Source organism: Manis javanica, chromosome 11 (assembly GCF_040802235.1).
Source record: "Manis javanica isolate MJ-LG chromosome 11, MJ_LKY, whole genome shotgun sequence".
In the NCBI taxonomy this organism is placed as follows: domain Eukaryota; kingdom Metazoa; phylum Chordata; class Mammalia; order Pholidota; family Manidae; genus Manis; species Manis javanica.
Window position 1 is genome coordinate 66,323,912 of NC_133166.1, and position 24,486 is coordinate 66,348,397.

Genomic DNA, 24,486 nt, shown 5'->3' on the forward strand with positions numbered 1-24,486 from the left:
GTTACTACATTCACCCTTATTATTGAGTCCCCCCAATACCCCATTGCAGTCACTGTCCATCAATGTAGCAAGATGCCACAGAGTCCCTACTTGTCTTCTCTGTGCTACACTGTCTTCCCTGTGACCCCACACACACCATGTGTCCAATCATAATACCCCTCAATTCCCTTCTCCCCACCTCCCCACCCATCCTCACCCACCCCTCCCCTTTGGCAACCACTACTCCCTTCTTGGAGTCTGTGAGTCTGCTGCTATTTTGTTGCTTCGGTTTTACTACATTGTTACACTCCACAAATGAGGGAAATTGTTTGGTATCTGTCTTTCTCTGCCTGACTTACTTCACTGAGTATAATACCCTCTAGCTCCATCCATGTTGTTGCAAATGGTAAGATTTGTTTTCTTCTTATGGCTGAATAATATTCCATTGTGTATATGTACCACATCTTCTTTATCCATTCATCTACCGATGGACACTTAGGTTGCTTCCATATCTTGGCTATAGTAAATAGTGCTGTGATAAACATAAGGGTGCATATGTCTTTTTGAATCTGAGAAGTTGTTTTCTTTGGGTAAATTCCTAGGGGTGGAATTTCCAGGTCAAATGGTATTTCTACTTTTAGTTTTTTGAGGAACCTCCATATTGCTTTCCACAGTGGTTGAACTAGTTTACATTCCCACCAGCAGTGTAGGAGGATTCCCCTTTCTCTGCATCCTTGCCAGCATTTCTTGTTCCTAGTGTTTTCGATGTTGGCCATCCTAACTGGTGTGATGTGATAACTCATTGTGGTTTTAATTTGCATTTCCCTGATAATTAGCGATGTGGAGCATCTTTTCACATGCCTGTTGGCCATCTGAATTTCTTCTTTGGAAAAGTATCTGTTCATATCCTCTGCCCATTTTTTAAAAAGGTTATTTGTCTTTTGGGTGTTGAGGTGTGTGAGTTCTTTATATATTTTGGATGTTAACCCCTTGTCAGATATGTCATTTACAAATATATTCTCCCATACTGTAGGATGCCTTTTTGTTCTGCTGATGGTGTCCTTTGCTGTACAGAAGCTTTTTAGCTTGATGTAGTCCCATTTGTTCATTTTCACTTTTGTTTCCCTTGCCTGAATGTTTTCTTCTAAGAGTTTTATGGTTTCATGACTTACATTCAGGTCTTTGATCCATTTCAAGTTTACTTTTGTGTATGGGGTTAGACAATAGTCCAGTTTCATTCTCTTGCATGTAGCTGTCCAATTTTGCCAGCATCAATTGTTGAAGAGGCTGTTTTTTCCCCATTGTATATCCATGGCTCCTTTATCATATATTAATTGACCGTATATGCTTGGCTTTATATCTGGGCTCTCTAGTATGTTCCATTGGTTTGTGGGTCTGTTCCTGTGCCAGTACCAAATTGTCTTGATTACTGTGGCTTTGTAGTAGAGCTTGAAGTTGGGGAGCATAATCCCCCACCCACTTTATTCTTCCTTCTCAGGATTGCTTTGGCTATTTGGGGTCTTTTGTGGTTCCATATGAATTTTAGAAGTATTTGCTCTAGTTCTTTGAAGAATGCTTCTGGTATTTTGATAGGGATTGCATTGAATCTGTAGATTTCTTTAGGCAGGATGGTCATTCCTGAATTCTTATATGTTTATAAACTTTCTGTAGCCTTGACATCTGAAGGTCCACTTGGTTGGATATAAAATCTGTGGTTCACATTTTCTTTCCTTGAATTTTTTGAAAATAGAGCTTTATTGTTGCTTGTTATATATGCTGTTTTTGAAAAGTCTGATGCCCATGTAATTCTTGGGAACTTGTAAGGTATTTGGTCCTTTTGCTTGGAGGCCTTGAGGGTTTTTCCTTCATCTTTGAAGTACAACAGTTTTATTAGGCTATGTTTTAGAGTGTTTTAGGTCAGTTTTGCCAAGTACCTAGTACATCCATTCAATATGTATTATCTTTTATTTCTGTAAAGTTTTCCTCAATAAATGTTAGTTCTGTTCCATTTTATTTTTCTTCTTGAGGGACTCAGATTTTTTCTTTGGTCTGAGTTCTATTTCAGCCACTTTCTGCTTTCCATTTCTTCCTATTGTTTTGCCCATTTATTTTTAATTTTTGAATTTCTGATTCTAGGTATTTTGTCACAATTTTGTGGTTGTGACAAAAAAGTCACATTTTTGTTTGACACAAAAATGTCAAAAATTTGCTAGAGGAAATTAAATTCAGTTAGTTTTCTTCTGTTTCATGGTTGTATTTTGGCACAAGAATTTTTATTATCTGAGGTGTTTCTTATTTTTGTTTTCCTACTGTATATTTGGATTTATTTTTCACCTATTCATTTTGAATATTTGAGGTCATTTACAAAATTCCTAATTCACCCACTTATCTAGTAGATTTTTTTCCATACTCATCTTCACATAAGTTTGGTTAATTTATTAATTAACTTATTAACATTAGCTATACAATTAAGTATCTTAAATTGATTTGACGTATGGGTGTCCTCTGTAATCTAGTTATGTTGAAGGTGGGTTTTTTTATGTAGCTTTTGTTGTTGTTCTTCATGTTGTTCTGTATTGCTTGTGAAAGACACATGGGGATATTTGGATAAGGGCAACTGCCAATATCCTCAGCTCCTTGTAAATCTAACACATTTAAGTCATTCTGCCTGTTGGGTGGTAAATGGATTGTAGGTGGGCAAAAGTAGAAATAGGGAAACTAGTAGTTCTGGGAAAGGTATGTGATATGAGCAGGGGCAGAAATGGTCAGTGGCTGGACTTGGCATGTATGTTGAAGATAGAGTTGACAAGATTTGGTAAAGGATTGGCTGTGTGGGCCGAGGAAATGAGGAGTCAAGGATGACTAGGAGTCTAGTGGATCCCTACCAGCTGTCCATTTTGGAGGGGAGTGGCTATAGCCTGAGCTATGCCTCTGAGCACTGCTGTTCTCTATCAAGGTTACAACCCCAATGAAGGGAAACGAGGGGATGCTTGTGAAGGTGACAGCGGGGGACCCTTTGTCATGAAGGTAAGTTTCTTTAAAGCCAAGAAAGAGCTGGTGGGTTGATCTTTGGCGGGGGTTGGATACGAAGGGACTTGTTTTCAAAAATAGTTGCCTGACAGGGTAATACTGACACTACCTTGGGCTCGTCTCTATTGGAAATCCCATTTCTTCCCCAGAGCCCCTATAACAACCGCTGGTATCAACTGGGCATCGTCTCATGGGGTGAAGGCTGTGACAGGGATGGAAAATATGGCTTCTACACACATGTGTTCCGCCTGAAGAAGTGGATACAGAAGATCATTGATCAGTTTGGAAGTTAGGGGACCACCCACATTCTAAGGTCCTCACTTCAAATTCAGAGAAACCAATCCAGTTAAAGAATTATTTCTGTGGTATGTTCCTAAAACTATAGTTCTCAATAAAAGTGACTCAGTGAGTCTCAGTGTTCCCAGTGCTGTTCATGGGTAGTTTGGGAAGAGCCAGTACTACTGCTAGATAAGCAAGACTTAAGAGTCCACCACTCCTAGAACAGGCCAGGTGAGGGGAGAGATGGCAGCCTGAATTTATGAGCATTTAAAATGTTCTAGACTCAGGGCTTTAACAAATTATGTCACATTAATGCTCACAAGAGGTAGGTGAGTAAACTGAGACTTGGAAAAAAGTATCTTGTCTAAGATCAGAGGTAAGAAGGGTCAGAATTGGAGGACTGTGTTTTTAGCTGCTCTGCTGTGTAGGCTGTAGAGCTTGTCCTAAAACCAGAGAAGAGCAGGAGGAAGACTGGTGTAGTGAGGGGTGAGTAGGTAAGTCTTTATTTTTACTTCGGACTTTTCTAGTAAGTCCCTACATCTTCTTCGTGTCATTAAAATGACATCAAATTTTTGCCCAGAAAGGTCTCAGTATTTCAATGCCTTCATCTGAGAGCATTGGGGGATGTAGTGTTAGGACTATGGGCCCGCGTCATACTGCCTGGGTTCATATTGAGGGTCCAACCTTAAAAGGGGTAAGTCACTTGACCTCCGTGAGCTGTTCCTTATATGGAAAATGTGTATAGTGACATTACTTACCTGTGCGCATGGTGAAATGTCTAATACCTGGAAGCTCTCAGAAACCCTCCTCCCACTCCTGCAAACAGCACGTTGGTAGGATTGTGCTTCCTGGAATTTCTACTCACATAGCAGTTATCAGATTGGAGCAATTTGACTTTCCAGGAAATGGGACCTTGAGGGTGTGTAAGTGGATTATAAGGGTTTGGACAAGTGGGAAGGTGAGAAGAGTCAAAGAACTTGGTAAAGCTCTTTCATAGCATGTTCTTCAAGGTCAGTTGGCAGAGGTCACTGGTATGGGATGGAGCATGGCTTTGACCCATTGTTGCCTTTCCACATAACTCCATTTCTAGCTGTACCATGGCATATTGCTCTTCTGTTAGATGTACTGTGGCATGGGGGAAACGAAGCACTACAGCCTACAACAGGTGAAACCAAGGTGAGTTTCCATAGGTGTGAAATGCTGTCAGTTGGTAACTACCCGAGGGCTGAGCTCCCAGGGTACGAGTGGAGCCTGAATGTCTGCCTTGGGTCCTGGGTGGGCAGTGGAGCACAGATGACTCATGGTTGTGATTCTTGACCTAGGATCTTCAACTGAGTTTTAAACTTATTGGTTGTAAGAAGGAAGGGGACCTAAGGCAGGTACCTTTACCCCCATTGGCCTCCCCCTTTTTTCCCTTCCCATTTTTCAGTACATCATGGAATTAGCACTGAGTTCCTTGCCTATTCTTTGGTTCTGTTCAATCAGAAAGCAGGATAAACACTGGAAATTCAGTGAGCTTGCAGGATCTTGGCAGCCCAGGGCTTTACCCAGAATAGGGGGAATTGTACTACCTCAACTCTGCTTTTTCAACAAGAACACACTGTCCCACAAGACTGGTTCCCTCCAACACAGCTGCCAGCACTCTGCGCTCTGGACACTTTGGTTTTTCCAAATGAGCTGTGCTAATTCCAGACTCAAGCACAGCCATTCTTTCCAAATGTTCTGCTGTAGCAGTGAACTCCTCCATCTTCCCTTCAGTGGAGGCCTACTCCCATGTTCCTATCATAAGGGAGAGGGCAAGTTTACTTTCAGGCAGCATAGGGGCCACTTGAAAATCATGACTGGAATCAACAACAGATTAATTTTCCATCAACCTTTCATTTCTTGGACATCAGTTGAATAAAAGGTAGTCTAGAAAAGTTCCTTTGAACTTAGTGATTGCCTCCAAAGTCTCCCATCTGAATCCAGAACCTCTTAGTACCAAAGAGTTTTTCTGACTGTGAAGGGAGGTTCTGAGGATTTACTCCAGATCTGACTCCTCAGTAAACTTTCTGAATGTGAAGCAACTGTTAATGTAGATTCAAAGAGACTCCAGAATCAGACAGGAAGTTCCTAAATTCTCCCATACTCCTTTAGTCAAATGACCCCGAATCTAGTCGCAGTGTGAGAACCACTATAGCCCAGTCAATCCCTGGGCACAATGTCACATGCATTTGGGCAGCAACATGGCAGGAAGCCTAAGAGCTCCCTGGAACCACAGCAATGATGGGAGAGATGTCATGACCAAAACCTGAAACAGGGAAGAATGAGATTTCTTTGCCTCCCTAGGAGCTGCATGTGGAAAGCAGGGAAGGGGAGTTCCTCCTATTCCAAAGGAAGGGGTAAAGCACCAAGTCTGTGCTGAGGAAAGGTGGCGTTCCTCAAGCAGTAATCATTAACATGTCTCCAAATGACTGGTCCCAAGGACAGGTGGCAGGAAGAGCTGCCTAGCACTCCCCGCCCGAGCATCTTAGGAGACAGACATATTATAGTTAATGCAAACTTTATTTATAAAAGACTCTTAAATTAGTTTATCATCATGCCATGCATTCATACAGAATACAGTGACCCTTCAGGGCTATAGGGAGAAGAGCTCACAAACTCAAAGGAAAACTACTAAAGAGTTTCTAATAGTTAAAGAGCTAGGAAAGATTAGGACAACTTTACAAATGAGCAATTAAAAATAAAAGTAAAGGATATGGAAACTAGTCTGAGCTGAGAGGAGGGCAGCTGTTTACAAGTTTGTACACTAAACTAATACACAGACAGTCTTCTAGGTGGGGCGCTGACAGAGAGAAGTGGAGTATGTACAAACACTTGTGCCACAGTGATGCTTCCCCCGGATCCACAGTATGATACATACAACCAGTCTGTGTACACTAGGCCTGCTAAGGCTGCTTTAAACTAGGAGGACTTCTAGTTTAGTCAACTAAAACTGCAGTGTGCCAGGGGGTGGAGCAGCTTCATTTGCGACTGCTCTTTATTCTCTCTAGTCTTTTTTTCAAGTCATCAATGTTAGCTGTGGAGGAGGATGTTGTGACAGCTTCTGAAGAGTGAGTCTGATTAGAATCCAGGTCTGAATGCTGGTGTTGCTCCCTGGACTCACGGAGCTGAGAGAGTTTGCTGTGCAGCATGTCTGTGGAAGAGGCAACAGTAGGAACTGCTGGCTTGGCGAGCACAGAGGTCAGCGGAGGTCGGTCATCTTGCTATTGAGAGAAGAGACATTCTCTAAGCAGACTAAGAGGTATTCTGGAACAGTACATACCATGCCCAGGCCGCTTTGCTGGGCCAGCCCATTCTGACCTGCTTGTCACCACCCTTCCTGACCCATGTGGGTACCTTTGTATTGTCCAGACCACATCGCTGTCGGAGGATTTTTAGCCTTTCCAGGTAGACAGATGGTCCCACCTCTTCTCCGTTTGTGTTACCTATGGAGGACACTGTGCCTGTGGAAGCAGGCAAACATGTGACCTCCATCTGAGGGGAGATGCCTGGAGAGGAAATGTAGTAAGGATATTCAGATATATACCCTCCCACTTTAGATTGTCATGGTTCACCTATTACCAAAGGGAACAATCTGGGGTTTGAATATTGCCACTGTACTTGAATAAAACATCCACAAGGTTCCACCTGGAGTTGGTGATAACAGGTGCTCTGAGAAATATATAAGATGAGCTTAGTGAAAACCTCAAAATTTGAATAGAATATATGTTGGGCCATCCAGTTGTATCCTGAGCTGTGCATGGGGTTGAATTCCTGTAATCCCACTGCTGACCTGGACAATCCAAAGAGACTACACCATTCTTGAGTATGTGGTAAGTGCCCAACTGAAGCGCCAAAGAACTAAATCCTTTGCAAGAATCAGACTAGGTTTAGACCAGGTGAGATGCAGGGGAAAGCTCTTATTCAAAAGGACAGCAAGGAGAGCTCAAGGCTATGGTGTATACATGAGGAAGAGGGGGAAACTGAGGTGTTGAACAAACACTGAAAGGATAAGAACGGGAGCATCTGTAACCCCAGCACTGAGATCAGCATTCTGGCAGGAAAGGGGGAAACCAAAACCAAATCAAACCAAAATCTACCACAGTCCCTTAATTTCTAAGAAGGCAAGGCACCACAAAATGCAGGCATCTAAAATACCCAATTTGATAGCAATGAAAATATATAAGGCAAAAAGATAAGGTGCTAGGAAGAAAAACTCCCTGTGGTAAACAGAAAAGTCAAACAGGTGACTCTACAGAAAGAGGAATTCTTAATGTAAAGAGGAGAATACTCTGAGAGGGTGAAAATGAACGAAGAAGAATGTAAAAGCAGCAGTAAGGGATGCTGAACGCTCAAAGGCATGGGACTATTCAGTAATCAGTGGGGTCGCACATTTGTGTTGCAAGTGTGTTGTTCAGGCCAAAAGTGTCGGTCAGATGTTGGGCATTGCCAGAAAGAGCTTTGGAAATGAGAAAAGGAGGCCATACTACCCATGGTATGTCCCTATGTGGCAAGCTATTAGACATTTTGCTCCAGAAAAATGCTCCTAAGGTCTTGGAGAGGATTAATTTTAGGAGGTTAAAAATAAAGAAATGATTGAAGAGAACACAGATGAAGCTACACCCTAGCAAGATACATGGTGAGAAAGTACATGGTTGCAATCTGAAAACCACAAAGGAACATCGTTTTATAGGCAAACAAATTCTAGAATGTGAGAGCAGGTAAGCCTCACTGAACTCAGAACTAAACGCAGGGCAAATGTGAGAGCTCTAAGCCACATGGCGAGAGGGAACTTTGGCAGTGGGCCTTTTCTGCAGTTGGCTCTTGGCAGCTGTTTTCTGTAACTGATAATCCTAAGGCTTCCCTCTCTCTCTAGATATTGTAAGCAATAATTCTCAAGATACTGGCTCATCAGGATAAGCTTTCATTCATTCAACAAACAACCACTGAGTGCCTACTATGTGCCAGCAACAGACAAAGGCTTGTGCACTTTAAATTCTAGCAGGGACAGACTTCAAATAATTAACCTAATAGTACTTCATTATGTGGTGTGCTGGAGGGTGATGGGGGGTGGGTGGGTGAGGGCAGGCTGCAAGTTTAAATAAGGTCTTACGGAGATATTGGTGTTGGAATGAAAATCTGGAGGAGGAAAGGGAGCTAGTTACAAGGGTATCTTGGGAAAGAGCAATCTATACATAAGAAAGAGCCTGTGCAAAGGCCCTAAGAAGGTGAACTCCTGGTACGTTCCAGAATAGTAAGGGGGCTGGTGGGTCTGGAGTGGAATGAGAGTTGGGGAGAGTAGCAGATATGGCTCTAGGGGTATCAGGGGGGCCTTAAAATGTAGAACATTATAGACCTCTATAAGGTCTTCTGCTTTGGATAAGTGAAAGGGAGAGCCTTTGAACAAGGTTTTGACAGTGTTTTGATACTACATCTGGAAATGGATATAGGAAGGCAAGAGTGGAAACAGGCAGATCAGTAGGAAAAGTGCTACAGTCCAGGTGAGAGATGATGATACTATGACCAGGATAGTAGTGGTGAAGGTGCTGAGAAGTGGGGGTGGATTCTTCAAATGGTTTGCAGGTAGAGCCAAAAGGATTTCCTGACAGAGAAGGAGAGAAGACTCAAAAGCTGTTTGAGCAAACTAGAAAGTCAAAGTTGCCATTAACTGAGATGGAGAGGAAAGCAAATGGAACACGTTTTGTTGGAATATCTGGGGCTCAGTTTTTGACATGTTGAGTTTATGGTATTTACTGGAAACCCAAGTGGATATGTCATGTAGGATATATCAGGTAAGATCAGGATGAAGGTCTGAGCTGGACATAAAACAAAAGTGGGCCTTGATAGTATGTAAATGGTATTTACATCAATGACTATAGATGGATTAGTTAAGGGATTGAAAATGAGAAAAAAAGGACAGTATGGATCGAACCCTGGGGGATGACAACATTTTGAGTTCAAGGAGAGGCTGAGAAGGGAACAGCCAGCCAGGTAGGAGGAAGCCAAGAGAACACAGAGAAGAAACTTTCAAGGGCAGGGAACACTGCTATGGTCAACACTCATGATGGGTCAAGTCAGGTGAGTGATGAGAGTTGATCCCTGTCTGTAGCAACGTGAACATCACTGGTGACCATTAAATACTGAGATGCATGGGTATAAATTTAAACCAATAAGAACTTCTGTTTCCTGAGCTGGGGCTATTTTGTACTTACTCCTGGAAGAAAAACATACCTGTTGAAGTGGAAATACGGCCTTTGCCCTCCCTCTCCATCTCAATCACCCGAAGGCCTCTCTCAACATAGCTCTGGAAGAACTGTGAGGAATTTTTCAGAAATGGCTCAATGTCAGCATCTGAATATTTCTTCTTATATTCATATAACTCTGCTAGGCCCTGGTAACCAAGAAAAAGGAAGAGGTGGGGATGGATGTTAGGTAGGGACTTTTCTCCATAAAGCAGATCCCCATCTGGCTCATCCCTTTCCCTCTCACCTCTTTAGTGTTCTCTTTAGAGCCAATCTTCTTAAAAATCTCAGCTAAGAAATCATTCACTTTGGCCTTTGATGATTTTTCATCCTGAAAAGTTTAAAGACACAAGGAAGGACTGGCTAGACTTGAGTTATTAACTGGAACCCACGGTTGGATAAGAACTGAAAATATCTCAAAGCACAGGCCTTCCTGGTTGCTCCTGCACCAACTAAACTGGATCAGAGGGACCTGGCCCATTCCTCCTTAATTAGGGGTCACAGTGCATTTAGCTGTGATCAAAGCTTTACTTAGGCACAGACACAGAAACCTTTATTATAGATCAATAAGCCATAAGCCCATGGTTATAACTAGTTTATATTTGAAAACTTTAAGGTAGAAATGGTTACAGCGCCACAGTAGGAGAGTGATTAGGCCAATCCCTGAACCTTCACTTTAGGCCCTCAGAAACAAAGACTTATGCCTCTGTGACAAGATCACTCCCCTCAGTCTTTCAAGTCAGGACACTCACTATTCGAGATGCTCCCTTTTCTGTTTCCTTATCAGATTTGCTACCAGACTGGTCCATGCTGTGCTTCATCATGCGGCAGAGGTGGGCCTCCAGCTCAGACTCGTTCTTGTCATCAATCATTGTTAGGTGGTCTAGGATCTGTGGGAGGGAGACACATGCACATTCCAGCAGTGGTGCTACCTTGGCCATGGTCTCCCAGCTCCCTTGGAAGCAGCTGCCGTGCTTGCTCACCTTGGGCCCTTTCAGTCTGCACAAAGTGTGCAGCAGCGTCTTCAGGGTCCTTACAGGAAACTCGCTTTTGCACTGCTTCAGTTTCTCTTTGGGGAAGACCTTCATGAAAATGTGTATATCCAGAAGAATTCTGTCCAGATTAATGCTGTTGATGGTATCGGGCAACAGTCGAACCATTCTCCAGAGACACTGTTGAAGAAAGAAAAGAAGTTAGGCGTGACTGAAGAATGAGGATAACTTCTGTCACGACACATCTTCCTTATGGCCCTGGGATCACTTTTAAAAGACGGCCAAGGGATATAAATGTGGCACACTATCATAGCTTTCAAGTTTAGCTAAAACATGCATAATTTTACTCATTTCAACCATGTCACTGTGTGATGAATCACCCACCTAATCATCTCCACTCCTCAGGGATAGAGGCCTTAACTGATGAGAACACAGGCAGATTCTGTCTTGGGTTTGCTTGGCACCCAATGAGTAGTTCCTATTGCTTAACTAAATCTAACCCAAGGAGAAAAATATTTTACACTACTACAGTGTAATAACAGTATCACAATGTTATAGATATGTCCATTTGGAATCTTCCATCAAAGAGACCAAAATATTATAGGGCTATAAATACCTTTTTCCCAAAAAGATATGAAATTTATCTCATCAAACTTCTTGCGTTTTGGTTTCAGAAAAATGAATGAGATATTTACACCGTAGCTCTCTTTTCACTATTTGAGGCCAGGAATTGTCAACTGGAGACCAACTACATTTTTCAGGTATGCCTTAGTTGATTTGAGTCTAAGTCTTATTTCTAACTCCTCTGTTCCCATACTTTAACAAAGTATTGCATCTTTGAAATAAATGAGATCCTGTTTCAACTTCACCTTCATAACAAGCTCTGAGAATTTCGGAGAACTGGCTGTTGCTAGCAGGCTGTCTTGGAGCAAAACAAGTAGGGCACTAGAGAAAGAAACCCAACACAAGAGCATTAATAAGTTTCCAACATGCACTCTGATTCAAATCAGTAATTGAAGCTGTCCAGGTGTAAATATTCTCTATCCATGTAATAAATTGAGAACTCATGGATCAGGAATTGTCTTTGATTACTTGACATGCAGTTATTAACAAAATAAATATCAGTCATTTAGGCTCTGTTATGTTACCACTTGGTAAATGTTAAAGCTTGTCACTCTATCTTCACTGTCACTGGTAGCTGAGAAAGAAATGTACATGAAAGAGAAGGTAGCCCACAAACTCGACTGTCCTACTTTAGAGAAATTATGATATTGGCTGGCTTACTGAGTTGTTACTAGTTTTAGCTATTATCTCTGGTTGGAATACCTTTTGGTTCATGAGGAAGAGAAGAGTAATAAGTCAACTTATTAGGCAAACCTAGAGTTACAACTGATCTGGTAACTTCTGGTTTCTATGGGTAGTAAAAGAGAGGCTCTTCCGGGCCCTAATACTGAGAGTGCATATATACCTCAGGATGTTGGTCTGGTCTGACTTCTCCAGAACCTTTACCACCAAGAGGTTCACAGAGCGGATCACCTGTTGTCCTTCCTCCAGATCTTCAATCCGAGAATCCAGCATCAAGGTGATGAGGCCATGCATCAGGTCTTTCAGTACTCCAGTGGAGGCCTCCCGGGCTCGGCTCTCTATCTGAAACAGCTATCCAATCATAATTGTTAGAACTCAGTATAGGGAGCAAGGAAGAGAAATGAGAAATACAGGCGGCACATTCTAGTAAAGAATTTTATTTTTAAAAATTCAGAATATTAGGGGAAAAAATTCACCAGACTCGCCCAAACTTCCAATAACAGGAAAAATTAACTGGTGTGCTTCCTTCCTGTTATAAAAGTATTTGTAGCATGAGCAGTTATGTGTGAAAATGCAACCATTTGCCTGATGGAAGAAATTGGCAGGAAGCAGAATTCCAGGTAGTATGTTGTGAGCATTCTGCTTCTCATGCCCTAACAATAATGTAAGCTGGAGTGTCACCCAACACCCCAGGAAAGCAGTCAGTAGCATACGTGCAAATTCTGTCAGTGACACAAGACTCACTGCAACATCTGCACTGCCTCAGGCTTTAGAGCCGGGCAGGAGGAGAGACCCAAGGGAAGATCACAGCCATAGGGTAGCCTTACCGAAATCATGTTGCCAATGATACAGCTATACAACTTGATGATCTCATCCTTCTCCAATTTCTCATCTGCCATGTGTGTGTTGTAGATGAGTCTTAGCTGCATGAATGTGGCTATCAGAAACTGATCGATGTGGCCAGACATAGCTTCAGCTTTGTCTTCCTGTCTCAGGACCTCATCAATCTGGTAACAAAATACCCAAGAGTTGTTTTCCAAGCTTCATACTTCTAAGTAGCAGGAAGACATTACAAGGATGACTCTGTAATATTTATTAGCAAAGCACTTCCAATATATAACCTTGGGGAAAAAACTCAGTCATTTTACATATAAATAACTAGTCCACAGAGATTCAATCTTTCAACAAATATTATGAACAAGATACTGGCAGGTGAGTTACTCACAGATCGCATTCTAAGATCCTCGCTTAGTAGTTCATGAAATAATTATCCCTGTGTTTAAATGTCCAATTAATTCAAAAGTGTTTTTATACCTATTATCTCATTTAATCATTCCAACAGCTCTGAGAGAGACAGACACAGCTAATAGTAAGATCTCCACTTACCTGAAGAGAAATGTGAGGCTCAGAAAGATCAGACTACTTAGGTCCAACTCAAAACTCAGATTTCCTGCATCTTGATCCAGTGTTCTTTTTGGTTTAGTACATTGGTTGTCACTAATGGTACAATGTTACCAAGGGAAAAACATGTATTTCCTATTCACTACTGTAAAAAGATCTTTATTTTTATGGTTATACAAATAACACCCTGAGACAACACTTCCAGTCTTCAGTGACCATCCTTTCATACAGGGCTGCCACAGTGCACAATTTTAGGGAGCACCATTTAGACAGACTGCAGTGTGAATATGCCCCTGGTCTTGTGAAGTTAGTGGTCCTACTTTCATTTGTATCTTTATGCACATACACCCCATAAGCACATACAATTTTATATAACTGGGACTGTTCCATCATGCTGTTTCAACATGGACATCATAAAAAAATACTCCTTTTTTGGTGGGGGAGAGGGTAACTTGTTCTTTTTTCAAGGTAATTAACACTAACAACCTGGTAAATATTCTTTCATGTTCACAGAATAATATACAACCACATATGCACACATAGTAGAGTCAAAGTTTAGGGCTTTGTTTATTCTACAAGAGGGTTATAGTATATACACTTCTCTGTATCTAGCTTTTCTAACTCAACATAAAATTATGAAAATCCTGAAAGCCAACAGGAATAGGATACATGTTTTTTAATATTTACAAATATTCTATTGTTAAAGGCTGCATAATAGACCAGGTATGTATGTACCAAAATTTACTCAATCATTCCCTTACTAATAAACTTTCAATGTGCTTCCAATTTGGTTATTTTTGTCTACTATAAATAATGTTGCAATAAACATTTCTGTGTATATATATCCCAACGCACTTGTGTTTTATTTCTAAAAGAAAGAGTCCCAAGAGTATTATCTTTTAGTCTGAAGGAAATAACATTTTAAATTATGGTATAATAGATATTACTATAGTACGGTAAAAAAGCACGTTTAATGTATGCAAGTATTTTCAACATCTCTACCAGCCCACCTGTTATTATTCTTTTAACTTCTTGCCACTCTGATGGTGTAAAGGTGATATCTTAGTTACTTTAGTTTTGCATTTCTATGGAGGGGGAGGGGCTGGCGGTGATTTCATATGATTTGCCTGTTCATATCCTTTGGTCATTTTTCTATTGGGTTCTCTTTCTCTCAGAAGGTAACAAGACCTTTGTTACTGGAGCTACTAATCCTTTATCAGTCATGGGCTTTAAGTACGTATCACCACTTATTGACAAAATATGGCATATTTCTCCACATTAAAATCAAATTTTATATGATCAAATCTGTCTTTTTAGGTTCTGGGGTAATTACTTAAGTTTTAAGGAATTCTCCAAATTCTCTGGTTATTTCAAAAACATTTGGAGTGTGCGGGGGAATTAGCTGTTCCAAGTTATCATAGGTTGTATGTGTGGCGTCTTTTTCTTTTTTAAAACCTCTCCCACATCTCTGGTTGGCTCTTTTCTCATTCTTGATACCTATATTTTTGTTCTCTACCCAGGCTGGTAAGGGATTTGTTTTTATATTTTAGAAGTACCAGCTTTTAGATTTATTTTTAAATCCACTTCATGAATTTCAGCTTTATACCCTATATTCAAATGTCTTTTCTTCTTTTTTAAAATTTCTAACAATAAGTATTAAGTTCTTTTATTTTAGCTTTTCTTCAATAATAAATGCATTTCAGACAAAATATTTTTCTGAGTTCAGTATTTTCAGTATATTTTGGAGTGAAATGCTTCCCTATTCACTAGTAAGGATTTTGATTTTTTTTTTATCAAAGGGTTATTAAGGAAGGTTTTTCATACTTTCCAAGTAGCCAGTATTTTTTGTTATCAGTATTACTCATTAAAAAATTTTGTTGGGTTATCACAAAGAATTTGGTTAGTGTATATTTTACTTTTTGCATTTGTTAAGGCTTTATTTGTGGACAAATATGTGATTTATTTTTTGAAAATGTTTAATGAAGATATGAAAAATATGTAAATCATCTTTTAAGAGACTAAAATTCTCTATATGTACGAATATTAATTAAATCAGGCTTATTGTTTACTAATAATCTTTTCATTGAGTTTAACTTTCACATGGTACAATGTACAAATCCTAAGAGAACAATTTAATGAAATTCTGCCATTGAGAACAAGCTGTAGCACATACATAGCACTCCAAAAAACCTTTTCCTGCCCTCCCAGTTGGTACCCTTCCTCCCACTTGGAGTTACTTGTATTCTTTCTGTTTTTCTTTCTTTTTTTAAACTATTATTCTGACCTCTAAACTGACAGAAATTATTTAATTCCCCTATGTTCTTATTTTTCATTGACTAGATCTGTCCAATTTTCTCTATCTATAATTTGCCTTTTCCCTTTATTATAAACAAAGTATGTTGATACGGTTTAAATTTTTTTAATGTAGTAATACTGTATTTTCCTTTATATTTTTTGTGTCTAATTTAAAAAGAAATCCTTCCATACCTTAAAGTAATAATGTTCTTAAGTTTTCCTTCTTACATCTATATCTTTAATCCATCTGAAAGATGGAACAGTAATCTAATCATACTGTTGGTCCCATGGACAATGCCTAGTCCCAGCACCATTTACTGATTAATTCAGTTTTTACCAAGATTTTTAATGCCTCCTCTGCTTTAAGCTTCCTATAGATGTGAATCTATTTCTGGGCTCTTTGTTTTCCACAGTAGACTGGGTTTTTAAAAACAATTGTCTTAAAAAAACAAAGCTGTGTTTGCTGTTCGTAGGCCCTTTGATCTCCCATATGAAATTTAAAATCAGCTTCTCAGCTGCATAACTATTGAGATTTTGATTGGAAAGGCATCAACTATATAGGTTAATTTAACAGAACTGGCATCTTTATAATCCTGAACCTTATGAACATATATATTTCCATTTATTTGGAAATTGTGTAATGTCATTCAATAAAGCTTTTATGTAAAGGTCTTACATAAAAACTGCTTTATCTATTCCTAGATACTTAAAAAATAAAACTGTAGCAACAAAAATTTTACCTTTTATTTTTCTTACTATGATAAATATATATAAAATTTGCCATTTTAGCAATTTTTAAGGATACAATCCAATGGCATTAAGAACATTCACAAAGTTATGTAACTATCACCACTATTTTCAGAACTTTTTCATCATCCCAAACTCTGCATTCATTAAATAATAACTTTCCATTCCTCCCTCCCCCACCCTGATAACCTCTATTTGACTTTCCACCTCTTATGTATTTGCCTATTCTAGGTACTTGTATCAGTGGAATAATAGAATATTTGTCCCTTTGTGCCTGGTTTATTGTGCTTAGCATAATGTTCTCAAGGCTCATCCACATTGTGCATGTTACCAGACTTTGATTCATCTCTATAGCTGTATGACATTTCATTGTATTGATATACTACATTTTGAAAGAAGCATTAAGCAGACATGGGAGGATTAAAGATGGCGTGTGAGAAGTGAGACAGAAACCTCCATCCAAACCCACATATAATATGAAAATATAGTTAATACAACTAATCCTGAAAGAACAACAGGAAAAAAGGCTGAGCCAGACTGTATACACCTGGAGAAAAGAACAGACCTCATGGAACACAGTAACGTACCAAAGCCGTGGCCCAGTGGGACCCAAGCCTTTCCCCCACCCCAATTCACCAGCAGGAGGAAGAGAAACGGAGCGGGGAGGAGGTGGAGGCCTAGGACTACTGAACACCCAGCCCTGGAGATCTGCTCTGGGAGTACAAACCTACATTACATGGTGCACTGGAGATTAGTGGGGTTGGAAAGATAAGACATATGGAATACTTGGCGAGACTGAGATTCCAGCCACTTGTGGAAAACGGATCCACATATGGCCGCTCTGGGACAAAAGGAAGGTGAACAGATCTGCTCTGGGAGTACAAACCTACATTACATGGTGCACTGGAGATTAGTGGGGTTGGAAAGATAAGACATATGGAATACTTGGCGAGACTGAGATTCCAGCCACTTGTGGAAAACAGATCCACATATGGCCGCTCTGGGACAAAAGGAAGGTGAACAGTCTCAGAGACCTGATAGCGAGAGGGTTGCTAAAGGGGTAAGGATGGCACAGAGCTTGCTGCTCAGGAGAAAGGACAGGTGGACAAAATTTTCTGGGCGTACTCTGCCAAGCAGGTTGGGAACTTTCAGGAGCTTCAGGTGCTCCATCCCCCTTGGCTGGCTAGGCAGCTCTGAGGCGCTCCACCATGATACACAGCCTGTTGCGCCTTCCTCCTGCCTGCCGCTGGCTTGAAAACTGGCTACACTTGCCACTGAGCCAGGCAAGCCAGAGAGAGGCCCTGCCTATGTCAGCTACTAGAGCAAAGCATAGAGGCTTCTCCCTGTGTGCTCAGTGCACTGGCCCTGGCAGTGGAGACAAGGCACTGCAGCTGGGAAGCAGGAAAGAGCTCTCTCCTCCTGAAAGGCACCAGCGCCACCCCCCTGCGATCCCCAAAATCCTCCAGGGGCTGAGCAGCTCCAGACAGTAGAGCTTCTGGGCACTAGAGGGCACCATGTACAAATACGAAATGTCAAAGGAACCTGGTTCGACCCCAAATCCCACAAACACCAGAAAGAGGGCCAAGTGAAACTGAACTCATCAATCTTCCTGAAAGATTTCAAAATTAAAATCATAAACATGCTCACTTGGAGGCTTAACAACATGCTCCTAAATAATCAATGGATCAATGACCAAATAAAAACAGAGATCAAGCAATATATGGAGACAAATGACAACAATAATTCAACACTGCAGAATCTATGGGACAGTAAAGGCCATGCTAAGAGGGAAGTATATTGCAATATGGGCCTACCTCAGGAAAGAAGAATAATCCCATAAGAACACTCTAAACTCACAATTAATGAAACTAGACAAAGAAGAACAAATGAGGCCCAAAGTCAGTAGAAGGAGGGATATAATAAAGATTAGAGCAGAAATAAGTATAATTGAGAAGAATAAAATAGAATCAATGAAAGCAGGAGCTGGTTCTTCGATAAAGTAAACAAAATAGATAAACCCCTAGCCAGACTTATCAAGAAAAAAAGAGTCTACACACATAAAACAATCAGAAATGAGAAAGGAAAAATCACTATGGACACCACAGAAATACAAAGAATTATTAGAGAATACTATGAAAAATTATATGCTAATAAACTGGATAACCTAGAAGAAATGGACAACTTTCTAAGAAAATACAACTTTCCAAGGCTGACCCAGGATGAAACAAATCCTAACAGACCAATTACGAGCAACGATATACTACATTTTGTTCATTCATCTGCTGATGGACATTTGGGTTGTTTTCCACCCTTTGTCTACTGTGAAAAACACTGCTATGAACATTGGTGCAAAAGTATCTGAGTCCCTGCTTTCTGCGAGTGGAACTGGTGATCTTATTGCAATTCTATATATAACTTTTTGAGAAACCATCAAACTGTTTTCCACAGTGGTTACACCATTTTGTTCCCATCAGCAATGCATGCAGGTTCCAATTTCTCCACATTCTTGCCAACACTATTTCCTACTTTTTAAAAACAATAATCTTAACGGTTGTGATATGGTATCTCATTGTGGTTTTGATCTGTATTTCTCTTATAGCTAATGACACTGAGCATCTTTTTATGTGCTTACTGGCCACTGGTATATCTTCTTACAAGAAATGTCTAAGTTGTCTGTGCATTTTTGAACTGGGTTGGTTTTGTTGTTGAATTGTGGTTCTTTATGTTTTCAGGATATTAATCCCTTATCAGATACAGGATTTTCAAGTATTTCCCCTCATTCTGTGGGGTGCCTTTTCATGCTTTCTAGAATAGGGTCCTTTGATGCACAAAACTTTTTAATTTTGGTGAAGTTCAATTTAATTATATTTCCTTTTGTTGCCTATGCTTTTTCTTGGTGTTCTATCCAATAAATCACTGCCAAATCCAGTATCATAAAGATTTTCCCCTATGTTTTCTTCTAAGAGTTCTATAGTTTTGGCTCTTACACTTATGTCTTTGATCCATTTTGAGTTAATTTTTGTATATGGCATAAAAGTCCAACTTCATTCTTTTGCAAATGGACATCCATTTTTCTCAGCGTCACTTGTTAAAAAGACTGTCCTTTTCTCATTGAGCAGTTTTGTTACCATTGTCATCCAGACTATTAATTTTGTTTCTATAGTGATTATCCTTCTCTTTCAGTCCATCAATTAAAAAATTCTAAAATCATAGGGGTTTTTTTCCCCCTTGGGAGAATCTTTATATGTATTAATAACTTCCCCTTATGTACTCTTTCCATACCCTATGGCCCTTCCCTGAGATCATCTTGTCTCCAGCAGTTTCATTTTGCCAGGAAATTCCTATTCTGGCTATTTTGTTTTATTCTTCTTCCCAGTTACTGGGTCCTTTGATGTGCGTTATGATACTATTCTTTATCTGTTCAGGATTTCATTCTTGGGTCTGCCTTTTGGAAACACTGGCCATCTAAGAATGGAAAATATTGCAGTTCACTTGCCTTGTAGACATATGGTATATATACCAGCTGGCAAACTATCAGTCACATGGCAAAACACCAAGAACAAGCATTTCTGTCTCTGAAGGTACAGAAGCTAGAGATGCCCTAGCTCAGACAGTAAATTCAGCCTTTTTATTCAGCAACCTTTAGTTCCTTGGGGACCAGGAAGAACAGCAGGTCCTTCTACTGACATTCACATAGGCCACTGTTAACCCTTTCTTCATGGGATCTACTGATCTCCACAGATGAAAAGGCTCTCTCTCCAAGATTTTTGGTGTTTTGATACTTTTCCCTGGGCTCTGCACTACGGAACCACAGGTTCTCCTTTAGGCCCACATAGGAAAAGTCTTGTACTTGTAGAAGATAAAGCTTGAGACTTGCTTATACATATCCTGACCCAGCAGCTCCTCTGCTCAGAAAGGGCAGATGGATTTGGATTCAAGTTGATAAAGGCAATAGGGATGCACTCATTCAAGTTATTGTTTTCCAGAATGCCTTCCACTTTTTTCTCTCATTATCAAAACTGTTAACGAGACTATTTGTCGAACAACAGCAGAAATCCTGTGCTAAGATTCTCTAATTTTCTAATAATTTGTCTTTTCATTTCTAATAATTTCTAATAATTTGTCTTCATGGAGATGTCTAATGGGCTGCTCAAACTTAACACAGCAAAGGCACAGATCTTGATTTCTAACCTCCCAGAGTTGCTCTGCTCTCAGCCTTCCCCATCCAGGAAACTGCACCACCATTCAGCTAGTTGCTCAAGTCAAAAATCAAGCAGTTACTCTCGATTCCTCTCTTCCAGTATATTTCATATCCAATCTATCACCAAGTCCTGCAGATTCTATTTATGAAAGATACCCTGAAACCATGTGCTTGTCTTTCCACCATAGTCATCATAGCGCACATGATATTATCTCTCATATAAGTTTTGGCCATAGCTTCATAACAGGCCTCCCAGAATTCATTCTTGCTCTGCCTACAATCTGATCTCTATGGAGTGGCCAGAGTGACTTTTTCATCAATAAAACAAAGTTCAAACACTATAGATATAGTGGAATTACAGTAAAGGAACCTCTTTATTCTGAGTCATTTGGGAGTAAGTTGTCAATCTGATGCTTCATGCCCCTGATACTTGAGCATGTATTTATTTATAACAAGGACATTCTTCTTCATAATCATGATCCAACAATCAAAATCAGGAAATTAATATTGATGTTACTACCATCTAATCTTCAGGTGCCATTCCTTTTTCTCCATTTGCCCCAATTATATTCTTTATAGCTAAATGCCAGTCTAGAATCATGCACTGCATTTAGTTGTCATGTCTCTTTGTCTCTTTTCAGTCTAGACCAGTTCTGTCTCTCCTTGACTTTCTTGACTATGACACTTTATATAATATCTCTTAATTTAAATTTGATGTTCATGATTAGATGACACCAGAAATATCAGCAAAGTGATGATACTATTTGGGGCACATGATTTAATCTTGTATTATTAATGTTCATTTTGATCACTTGATAAGGTGGTGTGTGCTAGGGGCTGTACTGTCAAATTATCCTCATTATTATGTAATTTTGGTTCCTTTTTGTCTATCTGTCCTTTCTATTTTGTTGGGAAGTACTATGAAACTGTAAATAACTTATTTCTCTTCAAATTTCTAATTTACATGTGCACAGACTCATAGTTTCCTGTTTCATTAGATTTTACTGAATTCAGTAAATTCACTGTATTTTTTAAAGTTTACTGGATTATAACTCATTACTGTCATTATTTATTTTGATGTTCAAGCCATCCTTTTTTCAAACATAGGAAGTCTGCTCTAGTTGGCCTGTGGGTCCTTCTGACATGTCCCTGTCATGCTTTAACAGCCTTGCTATCTGAAGATATTCCAGAATCATCTTGTCCTTTTCCTGATTCAGCCTTGGAATCAGCCACTTCTCCAAGCAGCCCTCATGTCTTTTAGTGGAAAATGTTACTTAGAAGACAAGATTTGGGGGTGCTCATTGCTGTTGGGTATTGCTATTCTGAGGTCCTCTCAATAAAAAGAGCTAAGGGAATATATGTTTGTTTCCTATAACATACATTTATAGCACATATATACACACACGTGTTTACAACTGATATTTATTTCTATATCTAAATATAGAAAACCATGAGTTCATACTGATGCATCTAATGCTGGTCCAACACTAGAGTTCATTCTGTTTTGCTTTCCTTCCATATCTATATTGCCCTTCATCGACAGTGAGGAACTTGGCTCTTTTCCTTATTATATTTCTTTGACCAATCCCTTTGTATGTAACCAGTCTCCCATCTTTGTTATCAGTCCTCCATGCATATGCCTGCTTCTGCTTCAGCTTTGGCTCCCTATTCTGAGCCACCTGCATGCTGCCCTGTCCCTGTCCAACACACATGGATATCTTCCTCATCCTTCCTGGGGTCCTGTTAGTATACCAGACTGGCTGCCTGCATGGACATCCTCTTTACCCTGCTTAGGGTCTGCCTCCCGACTCTGAGGTACCCTTCCTATATGACATCCTCCTCACCACACTTGGGCTTTGAGACTTTCACATTGGGCTGCTATGGCTCCCCATTGCCACCCGCTTGATACAAGGTGGATGCCTACCTTGTTCTATGCATCTACTGGCTTTAGGGCTAAACTACTGGTGAAGGGAAGCAGAGGAATAAGAGAACTGTTTTTAAAAAACATGTAGCTTCTTTGCTTAAAATTCTCTAATGTTCTCCCACCACACTTAAAATACAAACAACTTACCCTGAGGCTTTTAAAGCTCTACATGACCTGGTCTCCGTCTACCTCTCAAATCTCATTCTGTACCATTCTCCTTACCCACAGTGCTCCAGGCACATGAGCCTTGTACTGTTTCCTTTTAATCACCAAGCATCCACTCCCCTTTAAAGCTTTTGTACTAGCTATACCCTCTGCTTGATCCCCTGATCACCAATCTAAGTAACTACTCAGTTCCTCTCTCTTATCACCCCATTTGGGTTATATTTACACAATAGTAACTACTGTCTGATTTTTTTCCTATTTACTTGTCTCTGTCCACTCAAATCTAAATAAATCCCTATTGCTGGATCTCCAACCTCTGGTGAATGAATGCAATTATAAAAAAGAAAGCTCTATAAGAGCTCTGTCTTGTGAGGCAAGTGATGATCCTGGGTGGTTCCTGTGTACTTTGTTTTATCAGGGCGGTACTGAACCCTGCCTGCCTCCTTTAATACTGTGACCAGTATATGATCACTCTTAGAGCTTCCATATCCACAAAGGAATTACTGTCATGGTTATACCCCCATTACCTGTGTTAGAGCTTGGATGCTTGTGTTGATGTCACCACTGGCTACTTGGGAGATAATGAAATTGATTGTGGATGCTGTATTACTGTGCATGTCATCAAAGTGTGGAGAAACAGCTCGGATCCTAGAAAGCAGAGCAATGGGAAAAATTCAATCTATTACAAGACATCCCAGTGAGCTGGAATTATGCAATTCCTTATTAGATCCAGCTTTTAGTAAAGAACTGCTATCAGCCAGACAGTAATCAGTTCTGAAAAGTTTTAATTGCACAGAGAGATCTTTTCACATATGTACTTTGATGATCATGAACTGCTCATACTTAAATGAAAGAAATTAACTTACTTGGGTTCAGGAATAAGGACTGGTTCAAAAATGTCATCCAGTTTATGCTGAACAAGTTCTGGCATTTCACATCGGACTGTACCATTGTCATTCTCAATCTCATCTAGATCCAGCTGGAACTCCCGGTGAACCATCTGGGCTGCCTCAGGATGCCCGCTCATACTTCGGGCTTGGCTAAGGGAAGCAAAAGAGGCTCCTGAGCTAAAAGAGCATTCTTAACCTAAGGGCAGGGGTAGCACTGCCAATTGCCTCAAAGCTTCAAGACAGATGTTCAACTTCTGGTTTCAGCCCCCCTGAATAATTAAAGTCCTTGAGTCTAAGCAAGTGCCTTCAATGGGTAACAACACTGGTTCATGAACATCCTAAGACAGCACATAATTTTAACTTGTCTGAGTACCTGCCAAGTTATTAAGTATTCTCTCTAATTCACTAAAGTCAACAAATTCTGTACTGCTATTCCAGATGGGGCAGGAAATAATAAAGTATACTTATATTGACTCAAAGCTTACCAATTTTGTGCAAATACAAGAAAAATCTAGACTGGCTAATTCTTTTCTGCCAAATTAACCAGCAAAAAGTTTAAGTTTTTCTAATCATAAGAGCATCATTCCATGTAGTGTTCAGTATATCTTATACTTTGAGGGATAATCAGTCATCTCTTTTTAGGAATATTCACTCTTGACAGGTCAGGGCCAGCATTATATCCAGCAGTAGGTATTCAAAGTTTCCAAATTCAAATTGATTAAAACTACACTCATGATACACAACCCAAAATAGAGCTGTCTTGCTTAAAAAGCTATTTTGAGTTCCCTAAGCCAATTCTGGGTTGCATGCATTTTACTTAGCCTTATCAAAAGAATAGGAACGTGCGCATGACCAAATACGAAACAAGGAAAAAGGTGGACCAATATTTTAGCCATGTGACACTGAGCTGCTACTTCTGCTAGCCAGTGGACTTTCAGGGAAGGTTTGGCTCAAAGGATACTTATGGACACCCTCTTCCCTGGTTATAAATTCTAAACTAATCGCCCTCCAGAAG

General features: G+C 40.0%; 2 protein-coding genes across 7 annotated transcripts in view; one reads left to right on the plus strand and one right to left on the minus strand.

The window, feature by feature from the left end:
• Nucleotides 1–3,419, plus strand: part of F2 (coagulation factor II, thrombin) — a 23,906-nt gene extending 20,487 nt beyond the window's left edge. For all 5 annotated transcript variants that reach the window (XR_012122698.1, XM_073216507.1, XM_073216511.1 and 2 more), the window contains 2 exons: nucleotides 2,936–3,006; nucleotides 3,159–3,419. Coding sequence is in view for 4 of the 5 variants with exons in the window: in XM_073216507.1 (XP_073072608.1) it covers nucleotides 2,936–3,006; nucleotides 3,159–3,302 (215 nt within the window). In the remaining variant the exon portion in view is untranslated. The remainder of the gene's footprint in view (nucleotides 1–2,935; nucleotides 3,007–3,158) is intronic.
• A 2,394-nt stretch (nucleotides 3,420–5,813) lies between these two features.
• The window catches only part of CKAP5 (cytoskeleton associated protein 5), a 164,743-nt gene continuing 146,070 nt past the window's right edge, over nucleotides 5,814–24,486 (minus strand). For both annotated transcript variants that reach the window (XM_073216506.1, XM_036994058.2), the window contains exons 34-44: nucleotides 23,448–23,621; nucleotides 23,109–23,229; nucleotides 12,676–12,855; nucleotides 12,012–12,199; nucleotides 11,413–11,488; nucleotides 10,535–10,723; nucleotides 10,304–10,441; nucleotides 9,799–9,882; nucleotides 9,541–9,700; nucleotides 6,667–6,818; nucleotides 5,814–6,533 (exon numbers count right to left, since the gene is read on the minus strand). In XM_073216506.1, coding sequence (XP_073072607.1) covers nucleotides 6,291–6,533; nucleotides 6,667–6,818; nucleotides 9,541–9,700; nucleotides 9,799–9,882; nucleotides 10,304–10,441; nucleotides 10,535–10,723; nucleotides 11,413–11,488; nucleotides 12,012–12,199; nucleotides 12,676–12,855; nucleotides 23,109–23,229; nucleotides 23,448–23,621 — 1,705 coding nt within the window. In that variant the 3' untranslated portion in view covers nucleotides 5,814–6,290. The remainder of the gene's footprint in view (nucleotides 6,534–6,666; nucleotides 6,819–9,540; nucleotides 9,701–9,798; nucleotides 9,883–10,303; nucleotides 10,442–10,534; nucleotides 10,724–11,412; nucleotides 11,489–12,011; nucleotides 12,200–12,675; nucleotides 12,856–23,108; nucleotides 23,230–23,447; nucleotides 23,622–24,486) is intronic.